Source organism: Cebus imitator, unplaced genomic scaffold (genome assembly GCF_001604975.1).
Source record: "Cebus imitator isolate Cc_AM_T3 unplaced genomic scaffold, Cebus_imitator-1.0 Scaffold295, whole genome shotgun sequence".
In the NCBI taxonomy this organism is placed as follows: domain Eukaryota; kingdom Metazoa; phylum Chordata; class Mammalia; order Primates; family Cebidae; genus Cebus; species Cebus imitator.
Window position 1 is genome coordinate 1,005,984 of NW_016107610.1, and position 11,808 is coordinate 1,017,791.

Sequence of the window (11,808 nt, forward strand, 5' to 3'; positions counted from 1 at the left end):
CTAATATTCTGTGATGCTTGTATTTCAGGGCCCCTCTTTTGTACAACCTTGTTCCACTTCTCAATTCAAAGGGTATTTAAGGTGAGATCATAGTTCAAGAAAATGAAAAATGCCCTGAAATCTTACTGCTCAAATATCAAAGAAATTTGTTACAAGTTCTCTCAAGCTTGATTAAAAGTTTAGGTGATCCTGCCTAAAATAATTTTTGAAGATGAATGAAACCTTTCTGAACTGTCTAAAAATATAATAAAATTCTGACCAATGATGCCAGAGTATTATGTTTCTATTCTGCCTATAGAAGTCAGTCTTGCAAAACTGCTGTCATAGAAGAAGGCCATCGAAGAGTAGTTCACCAAAAGCGGAGAAAAAAAAAAAACTATAGATGTATCCTGATTCATCTATAACTATGACCACCTGCAGTTAAAATTAATAAAAACATTATGCTTTTTTTTTCTGAATTTCTGTGAAGTTTGTGTTGTCAGCATTTTTTTCTTGGATTATTTGTTTATGATTTAAAAGTTACTCTTGTCTATGAGTGGAATGTTTTCATGTCATACAAAAATACAGAATATCTTTTCATTTATCTGTGATATGGTTTGGTTCTATGTCCCCACCCAAATCTCATCTTGAATTGCAATCCCCATAATTCCCATGGGGAGGGGCCTGGGGTGGTGATTAGTCATGGGGGCAGTTTCCCCCATATTGGTCTCATGAGAGTGAGTGAGCTCTCACAAGATATATGGTTTTATAAAGGGCTCTTCCCTCTTCATGCTCTCTTCTGCTAACTTGTGAAGAAGGTACTTGCTTCTCCTTTGCCTTTCACCATCACTGTAGGTTTCCTGAGGCCTCCCCAGATATGTGGAACTGTGAGTCAATTAAATCTCTTTCCTTTATAAATTAACCAGTCTCTGGTAGTATCTTTCTAGCAGTGTGAGAATGGACTAATACAAACTGCATGCTGGGGACTATATATACGTATATACGTGTATGCATTTAAAAAAATTAATAGACTATATTTTCTGAGGACCATTTTGGGTTTACAGAAATATTGAACAGAGAGTACAGAGAGCCCCCATATTTCCTTTCACCCCTTTTCCCCCCATGATTTTCCCTATTATTAACATCTTGCCTTAGTGTGGTGCCTTTGTTACAACTGATGAACCAATATTAATATATCATTAACATAACTAATATATCACTTAATATATCATTATTAAATATTATCAAGTCCAGAGTTCACATTGTGGTTGCGGTCAGCTTTTTAAAATTTGTAATTTCTTGTAATTTCCTTTCTTACCTAAATAAACATTCTCTTTGATATCTAATATTTATGTTTTATATTCTTTTTGTTTTTGAGGCATCCCCTCCAATCTGTACAAACTTCAGACCTCACCAATTCTAGATCCACCCCAGGGAGGGGCTGAGAGCTCTTGGTTGCCTTTGGTTACTTGCTATGGGACAGGAATCTTTTTTGTTTGTTATCTCATGAATCCTCCTGATCCCCTCGAAGATCAGTAGCTTCAGGCTCATTGAACAGACAAGCAAATAGCCTACCATCTAAGGACCTTGCTCAAGGTCACCCAGTTCCTAACAGGCAGAGTGGAATTCCCTCCCAGAGCTATCTGTTGCCAAAGCCATGGTCAAGCTGCTGCTTTAAAAAGCTTGTAAATTCTCTTCTGACACCCTAAGTACTTTGTACCTGGGTGTCCCTGGGGACAAGTTTCAAAGACATGTTTCAAGGATATGGAGGCTTTTCTCAGTGTACACACATCAGGCAGAATATTGGGAAGCCTCCCTAGTTCATCATACCACTCTTGAAACCACTGAACAAATACTTTAATGAGTTCAGTGAAGTTTGATATTACCCTATTTTTGGAAAATCGACTCAACTACCCCCAAATTTATCAACTTAAGATATATAAGACATTGAGGGGCTGTTTTATATTAGCCATGAAAGAAAGAAAAAATCTACCCAAAGAGAAAGAAAACAATATAAGATATAACAATACTACAACTGTTTAATCCAAAGGAGTATCTTCTCCTTTTAAACCACCTTTCTGGAAAGCTGGACGCTTCCCCCAATGGCATTGTCAGTGTTTACAACGTTCCAGAACTCATCTGTGGAGCTGCATATGTTGTCAAGGATGAAAAATCCTCATCACTGAGAATATATTTGATTTTTTAAAAAATGAAAAATTTTAAGAATGAGGTATGGTGAATGAGAAGAGTTAACACCCTCTATTCTGGTAATATACGAAATGATAAAGTCATGATATTTATGAGGATGGAGGGTGATAGAGAAGCTCTAAAGCCAACACAGAACATACGGCTTCTGAGGGCTGAAAACAGGCTCTGCAGTTGTAGAAATAATGGTGATTGGAGGCTGAAAAAAATGAAAGTCCCTAATGTCTTGATAACAAATACTTTTGCAGCTGAGATGATATTCTTTGCTTTCAACCAAATAGAGGACTTAAGTTGCCAGCAGACAGATCCTTAAAAATAATTTTGATGACAGACAATCACATGAATTTTGCCACATAACTCAAGAGTTCAAAGTAATGAATAACCTTGCTAAAATAAAATTCTTCCATCCTGGCCTATTTATTTATGTGAACAAGCTTTCCCAGTGTATACAGGCAAAGCCAAACAAAACAAAATAAAAAACCAATAGCAAGAATTAGCAATAAAATCATTACTGAACACATGCCTCATTCTGGTGATTAATATATGAACTATTTTTTAAGCTCCACTTATCTTCTACAAAGATATATTAATGCATGTACATGATGAACTAAGTGTGTATTTAAATGAAAATGTAATTTTTATGTGTTATTCTTATTTACCCAACTTTGAAATATATATGTTGTTTTGAGGGTATACTAAAATTAACACAATTCAGAGGACTATTTTAAATACTTGGGCCTTATGGCCACAGGAAAGTAAAATAAATTAATATCAATGATCATATATATTTTCTCAGAGAGAAGTAGAATAGTGTAACAAAAAAAACTTTAAAGCATAAAAATACAGTATATTAGAATAAACTTCTGTGGAAAGAGTAGATTGCAAATGTGAGTTCAAAGGGAAAAATATTCACAACATCCAAGTTGTTAAAGAAGAGCTCACTTGTGTATTTTTTAATTGAAAGATGGCAAAGACATAATTATCATGGCATTTAAATTCCACTAGACAGATTTTTTAAAATGCTACAACACTTTTATTTTAAAATGTTAACATTCACAACATGTTGAAATGATATTCTTTTTAATTATTTAAACTTGTGATAGGAAATTTTAGATGTCAACCTGCATATATGTGAAAAGGTATGTGATTCTCTAATTTTCTTTTTAGGGAACATGTGACCAAAAATTAATTGATAACTTCTTCCCTAGCAAGTTTGAGTAAAGTTCTACAGGGTGATTATGTTTAGTCTGGGGATATCAGAAAAAGATTGATATGCTCTTCACCTGACACTTACTTATCCTTAAAGTTCCAGTGCTAACTCCTTTCTGAAGCTTTCCTGACACCTTCAGATGGAGTGAATCATTCCACCCTGTGCCTCTGAAGTACTGGGCACATGATACTAGTCATGTACAACACTATACTGTAACACAACTTTGTTTGCATGCATGTCTGTGCAACTAGATTCTAAGCTTTTGGGTGGTGGGAGCAAGTTGTATTTACTTTTTAGCACAGTAGCTGACACATTGAATAAACAGATGAGTAGATATATTAATACATGTACGTGATGAGCTAAGTGTGTGGAGATCACTTAAGAGAGCTGCAGAAACTTGAGGCAACTACATCTCACTCTCCAGAAAAGTAAAGAATTAACATTAAATTATTAAATACCAATGTCTGCATTTTTCATTTTTTAAAAAATTGTACTTTAGGTTCTGGGGTACATGAGCAGATCATGCAGGATTGTTGTATAGGTACATACATGGCAAGGTGGTTTGCTGCCTCCATCCCCCGTCACCTATATCTGGTATTTCTCACCATGTTATCCCTCTCTACCCTCCCCACCCTCGCTGTCCCTCCCCTAACCCCACCACCAACTAACTGCAGTGTGTGATGCTCCACTCCCTGTGTCCATGTGTTCTAATTGTTCAACACCTGCCTATGAGTGATACCATGTGGTATTTGGTTTTCTGTTCTTGTGTCAGTTTGCTGAGAATGATGGTTTCCAGATTCATCCATGTCCCTATGAAGGACACAAATTCATCGTTTTTTATGGCTGCGTAGTATTCCATGGTATATATGTGCCACATTTTCTTTATCCAGTCTATTGTTGATGGACATTTGGGTTGGTTCCAGGTCTTTGCTATTGTAAACAGTGCCACAATGAACATACTTGTGCATGTGTCTTTAGAAAAGAACAATTTAGAATTCTTTGGGTATATACCCAGTAATGGGATTACTGGGTCAAATGGTATTTCTATTTCTAGGTCCTTGAGACATCGCCACACTGTCTTCCACAATGGTTGAACTAATTTACACTCCCACCAACAGTGTAAAAGTGTTCCTATTTCTCCACATCCTCTCCAGCATCTGTTGTCTCCAGATTTTTTAATGATCGCCATTCTAACTGGCGTGAGATGGTATCTCATTGTGGTTTTGATTTGCATTTCTCTAATGACCAATGATGATGAGTATTTTTTCATATGTTTATTGGCCTTATATATGTCTTCTTTTGTAAAGTGTCTGTTCATATCTTTCGCCCACTTTGGAATGGGTTTGTTTTTTCTTGTAAATCTGTTTTAGTTCTCTGTAGCTTCTGGATATCAGCCCTTTGTCAGACAAGTGGACTGCAAACATGTTTTCCTGCATTTTATTTGTTCTGGAGGCTTACTCAGTCATCTCTTTATTAAGTGAAAACTACGATAATTTTACATAAGCCTTGTGATATCTCTGGGATGTTTTCCTTCTTCTCTCTCTCTTTTTTTTTTGCGTACAACTTGACCTCACGATGATTTCTAAATAGGCTACCCACCTCTGGTCTTTCCCAATGTTAGGCTGTCTTGCCTCAATTACTTAAAATACATTATTTCTTCACAAAAATTGTGAAGCTTCTTACTAGATCAAGGACACACTTCTCATGTCATGTCAGTATTTCCAACTTAATCTTCCAATTCTTAGTGTCATGGGTCATCTCTTCAATCTTCATGAATCTGAGCTCCTTTCAACTTTGTCATTACTGCCTTTGCTCAGCCACCTCTGCTTGACCATCTCCCTAACACTAACCCTAACCCAGTGATGTTTCTCAGGTTCTTGCTTGTTTACAGTCTTCAAAGAATTTAAATTTTAATTCTTGCTTGTTTAAATTCTTCAAAGATGGGTTAAGCACCACAAGGGCAACAAAGACTTCCTGATTGCCTCTGCTTCCACATCTGTTATTTATAGATGTACTTAATATTAATTGTGCTAATAATCGTATAGCAATATTATTATTAATGTCCTTAATATTAATTATTCTTACCTACCATGATGCTTGTTTTTTTTACCTCGTCCTCCAGCTGTCTTCCTAAGCATTTTGGAGTAAGGACCATGCTCTTTTACAATTTGTTTTTTGGCTCTGTGCTGTCTGGTACCATGGTGGGCATATAGAAAATATCCCTTAAAATATAAGAGTTAATTAAAAGTGGCAGATTCTCAAATCTTACCTGGGACCACTCCATGGCAATCCACTTGGGGCAATCAAACAGATTACAAGTTTGCATAACCTTGGGTTTGGGTGCGTACATGCATTTCCATTCTTCCACTTGCAATATCTCTCCGTGCATGGATTCCTCTACACACACAAAGCTCCGTCTCTGAATCCCTCCTCCACAGGAAACGGAACATGAAGTCCAAGGATTATGTTCCCAGCTCAAAAGCAAACAAATAAAATCATATTATTTATTTGGTGTTTGCTTATTTGTTTGTTTCAAGTTTGCAAGGATAGTGGCAAAAATTATGGCCTCAAGTTATCAGTTGTGGTTCAGCTGCATGAGCATGGGACTGGCAGTCATAAGACTTTATTTTTTATTTTTATTTTTTTTTTGAGATGGAATATCTTCCTGCCACCCTGGCTGAAGTGCAATGGTGTGATCTCGGCTCACTGCAACCTCTGCCTCCCAGGTTCAAGCGATTCTTCTGCTTTAGCCTCAAGAGTAGCTGGGATTCCAGGTGCCTGCCACCATGCCTGGCTAATTTTTGCACTTTTTAGTAGAAACGAGGTTTCGCCATGTTGGCCAGGGCTGGTCTTGAACTCCTGACCTCAAGTAATCTACCTGCCTCAGCCTCCCAAAATGCTGGGATTATAGGTGTGAGCCACCATGCCCAGCCAAGACTTTACTCTTAACTGCCACACACAATCTTTACTCACAAGATACTTCGCTCCTCACATCTGGGGATTTTGTCAAATGGGAATCATATACTTCCCTATTTACCATTCATAGGACCATTGTGAAAATTAAATCAATTAAAATATACAATATAACTGCATCTTCAAACTGCCTCTAAACTGTAAAATATTAATGGACAATATTATTAGAGAATCACAGAAACTCAGAGTCAGGAAGGACCATACTACTCATCTCGGAATAAAACAGATTCAAATTTCTGATTAATTGCAACACTTGAGCTCCTGCTATAGTACTAAGTTGTCCAAGATATGCTTGACAGCTGTAGAGACGGGAAACATCACCTTCTGAGGGAGCCTATTCCATCTAATTCTTAGAAAGATTTTTCCTATTATTGAGTTGAAGTCTGTTTTCCCTTGGCTCTGTAAGTATCTAATATCTAACGCTTACACATTTTAGGCTATTGCTACAGATGCTACAGTTCCTTGCAAACTACTTAAATTGCAAAAGGAAAAAGGAAACATATAACTCACCGAGGAAGAGGTTGGAAGTGATCATAGGGCATTATCTCTTTAAATCCATCACTGCAAATGAAATCATTGTGAGAATGTCAATCCTATAATAAATCTATTAACACATTTATTAATTGACTAATATAATATATGACATCCCAAGAGACAGAGCTCTTTCAAATTGGAAACTAAAAATGTCAAGTGTTATCAACTATTCCCAAAAATTCAGCCACCATTTCTTTCATTTTCAAGAATATCTACAACACAAATTCCCCAGTTCTATATGGAAATATGGAAAACTAAACCAGTGGTATATTAATCAAAGAAAATAAGTATCTTGCAATTTATATAAATTTATTCCTTTTTATAATCATTACTCTCTAAATATATTAATGGATATTAACACACTGTCTTATTAGTAGGATCTTTGGAAAACCACTTTATTTCACAGAATTTGTCCTTTGAAAGGTCTCTATTAATAATTATATTCAACCAGGATTACAGGAAATGGGCAGTTTAGTAACAGGAAATGAAATCCATTGAGAATGCTTCCTTTTCCACTTGCACACTTCTTCCTACGCCAGCTGGCAGATATCTGGGGGATTCTGAGACTTGATATTGTGCTGTTATTTTAAGGTATTGTAGTAAGCCAGGAAACTTCCCCAGGCAATCCAAGTCAGCAGGTACTAAATTATGCAATAGGATAGTTTACACATAGTTTTTTTTCCTTTGGCAGTAAAACTCTTTACTTCCTTGCACAATGCATTATTTATACCAAATTTAATGTGAACACTTCAAAGGCCAAAACGTGATAATGGGTGACCCAGTTTAAAAGCTAAAATGGTGAGTGAAAGATAGTTATGATTGGCAGATGGACTAGACACTGTAATTGGATGAAGAGAGCAGGAGATGTTCAAAAAGGATCCTTATAAAACAACTTAGGGACACATAGTTCACGACAAGAGAAAGCTAGACTGAGTAACCAGATTAGCAAGTGTGTCCTCATTCCTATGGACCATGGTTACGAATGTGAAAGCAGGCACCTGCCACCAGTATACACTCAAAGTCAGGAAATGGAAATGTATTGCCCTGCAAAGATTGATCGGCCTCAGTTGAAGATGATTTGTTTCTTTTTAAAGTAAAAAGCGTGTGGGCAATGACACAAACCTTGATGGGCAAGGATCCATGCTGCATTCCTTCAGTTTTGGTTTTGGTTTTACATTTTCGGGGTAGTAGTGGCAATAATGGTCAGGAACGATCCTCTTCAAGCGGATATCCACACATTCAGCAGAATTGAGCTGATAACCTAAGATGGTAGAAAAGGAAAGTCTGAATATTGCGCCCGTTTCATTTTTACTTGGCAGAGTTATCCCTTGCCACACACTTTTTTTTCCTCTTTAAGAAACTCAACTCAGTGGTTCTCAGCCCTGGCTCTATAACAGAACCACATGGGAGCTTTTAATATACCCCAATGCCCAGGTTCCTTCACTGTCCAATTAAGTCAGAAGCCCTGTGGCTGGGATCCAGGAAAACAGTACCTTTTAAAAAAGATTCTCAGGTTCTTCTCAGATGACTAAAATGTGTGGCCAAGATTGAGAACGACTCTTGGTACTGAGTGTGGTACTCTTAGCACTTCTAACTAAAAAATTACAATAGTCTCCTTTCAAGAACTGTTGCAGCCCTAGTGCAGGTGAGTTATTCATTCTCCTCAGTTCATTGTCTTTTCTCCTCAAGGCTCGTCTCTCGTTTCCATATAATCTCCCTTCTTCCCTTATTGACACTCCCATTCCAATCCCTGCAAAATAACTATTTCAATTTGTTGTTGATATGTCCTTAAATATGCAACTGTCCTATGTAATGTTGTTTCTGTGTATCTATTTTTAACTTAATAATGATAATGTGTTTTAAATCTTGTTCCATTTTCCACTTTTTGTACTCAACATTATGTTTCTGAGAACTATCCTTGCGCTGGGTGGTTGCTGGGTTGAATATTTCTTTCAAAACATTTTATGATTTGCAAACACAGTACCACATTTTACTCCTCTGCTCCCCTGGGATGCCACAGGCACGCGCAATGCCAAAAGACTTTCCAAATGGGGAATTAAGCATTGTCTATACAAAAAGGAATAAAATCCATCCCCCATGTCACTCCCCAGCCCTCACCTCACAAGCCTTCAAGCAGAAGAAATGAAGACTTATTCCTGATTCTATTAAATCTCATCTGTAGAGTCTCTGAGGAAAGTGAACATTGCAAATAGACGTGTGCTATAAATTTAAAAAGCAACTAACAAAATGATGCTTCTATTTCCTGAAAGATCTAATTCCAAGTTTCCTGTCACTACATAAGTGTCTTGTTAAGTTCAACTTTTTTTTTTTTTTTTTTTTTTTAAAAGGTAAATTTTCAAAACTAGAATGAGCTCTTTAGGGAAGAAAAAAATACCCAAAGCCAAGCGCTCTGCCTCTGCCAGTTGGTCTACAGGTCTAAAAATACATTTAAAATCCTGATTGTTGAGAGGAATCTGATTTTATAAACCACTAGACAGCTTTCTACAAGGCATGGCTTGGATGTAAGCTGAGTGCAGAAGGACGGACTGGTATGCATTATAAAAAGCAAGGTCGAAACCACAAGAATGAAAATCCAAATGGAGTCAATAAAATGTTACTTGGGTGCCAATATCTGCCAGAAAGTCGATGATATCAGATGGCAATGGCAATCTCAGTACTTTCTCCAGATTGATCTCAAGTGTCCCACATCGACCATTACAGATGAGACTAGGAAAGTCCATCCAAGTACCCCTGGTTCCTTAGAGACCGACGAACTAATTTCTTGATTATCCAAAAAGCTCTGAAATTCCATTCACACACATCACACAGATTTGATTACTAATATAATTAAATTTTGGTAATGCTTTCCTTGTGGGTTTTATGTGTGTGTTTTATTTTCCCCAAAACAAGTACAAAATGAGATTACAGCTCCTTGAGTCGGAAAAAAAAAATCTTTCTTCTAAGTAGAAATAGACTGCTAAATGAAAACAGGGTATATATAGGTGTTTATAATTTGGGGAGAGACAATTAATTTTCCTCCTTTGTTTTATCACAGTTTAGAGATAACAAAAAGCAAAAGAAATGAGGCAGATTGCCTTTCTATATCATGAATAAATGTACTGAAATTCTGTCAGTGTACAGAAAATGGCAGGCACCCCAAAAGCAGCCTAAAATCTCCCTTGTGTTCTTACATCCACTGCTATCTTTGGAGACGATCTCACTGCTAAGTGCTCATGCACATTTATGGTTCCAGGAGGGCTGACTGTGTCTTTCCATGGGCACCCAAGTATGAGAAATACCTACTCCCTTCCCAAAAATTTCATCAACTGAACTAAGCTGAATCCCACTATAAAATATCTTTTGTCTTACAGGTCCAAATGTGAATGTCTCTCTGAATAACTGTGTGTAAGAACAAAGGAATACTCTTTTTAAAAAATAGGTGTTTAAGCCAGGCATGGTGATGCATGCCTGTACTCCCAGCTACTCGGGAGGCTGAGGTGGGAGGATGGCTTGTGCCCACCAGTTGGAGACCAGCCTGGGCAACATAGTGAGACCCCATCGCTACAAAATATTTTTTAAATTAGCCAGGCATGGTGGCGTGTGCCTGTAATTCCAGCTACTTGGGAAGCTGAGGCTGGAGGATCACTTGACCCAAGGAGTTTGAATCTAGCCTGGGTAACACAGTGAGACCTACCTCTAAAACAAACAAACAAACAAAAAAGACAGAGAGATGTTTGTTTTTTCATCAGAGTAAGAATACCCAAAGAGTCATAAGTGACCCAAAGATGCAAAGGAGGCTTTGCCTCATAAAAATTCTTGTATCATTTAAGAAAATTCAGGAGGAATTGAAAATAAACTGAATGAATATCAGAGCTGGTAGCAACCTGAAGATACCTTACTCCACTGGTTTCATTGTATTTATTTTTGTGATTGTGCTCTTTTTGTGACAAGAGATAGAGTTCCACTTAAGGCAGCATGATTAAATTCTTTTTGTGAATATATTTATTTAAGTGGAATAAATTTCCTCTTAAAGAAAAATCCTTCAGTAAATAATAGTGCAGGAATAACACAGATATGTGGCAAAAATAGTGATGGCAAAATGGCTCCAGCTGCTATCCAAAGACACTGGCTTAAAGACGCAATGGTTCTCAAAGTGGAGTACCCGGAGGGCGTACTGAGCCACACCCTGGGGTTTTGACTCAGTAGGTCAGGGTTGGGGCTTGAGAATCTGCATTTCTAGTAAGTTCCCAGGAGATGCTGATGCTGCAGGTCCAGGAAGCCCACTGTGAGAGCCACTGCTGTAGGATCATAATCAAGTAGTCTATTGCCTCAACCCTGACCCTAGGAAGAACTAACTGGCAAACTGGGGAGATTCACTTTTTACTTTCTTTCTATGGCACTATTCAGTCTTCTCTTCCATTCCCAGGCACATAAACTTCTTCTTGGGCCTGGGTTGCCCAGTGCTTCCCATAAAAGTGCCTGCTCTCTGGTTTCACGGGGATCCTAAATTTCAGAAGAGAGAGATCTGCCTGCATGTTCACAGCAACCTGGCAGTGACTGAAGATCCCTCCTTTACATATCTGTAGTTTAAAGGAGAAAGGCCAGTTTCTGACTCTAAGTAAGTTGATATTCTGTAGGTTTCAATGAATGAAAAGATGTGGAGCTAGGCTGGGCTGAAGGAGGATTTATTCTAGCTCTTCAAAGGAGACCATACCTGAGCCTGTATACCCTGACCTGGTCCCAGGCGTCGGATGGTTTAGGGGAGGCACAAAGGCAAAGTCATTTAGAGCATGACTTTGGTACCAGGCAGACCTGGCACCAGATCCTAGCTGCACTGTTCACTAGCTGAACAACACACTAGGTTATGCTCTTTACACGTTGTGTTTTTTTTTTTTTTTTTTTTTTTT

At 37.7% G+C, this 11,808-nt stretch overlaps 1 protein-coding gene across 5 annotated transcripts in view; it reads right to left on the reverse strand.

The window, feature by feature from the left end:
• Positions 1–11,808, reverse strand: part of ADAMTSL3 (ADAMTS like 3) — a 363,845-nt gene that overhangs the window by 133,786 nt on the left and 218,251 nt on the right. For all 5 annotated transcript variants that reach the window (XM_017502246.2, XM_017502245.2, XM_017502242.2 and 2 more), the window contains exons 11-13: positions 8,024–8,162; positions 6,878–6,928; positions 5,664–5,868 (exon numbers count right to left, since the gene is read on the reverse strand). In XM_017502246.2, coding sequence (XP_017357735.1) covers positions 5,664–5,868; positions 6,878–6,928; positions 8,024–8,162 — 395 coding nt within the window. The remainder of the gene's footprint in view (positions 1–5,663; positions 5,869–6,877; positions 6,929–8,023; positions 8,163–11,808) is intronic.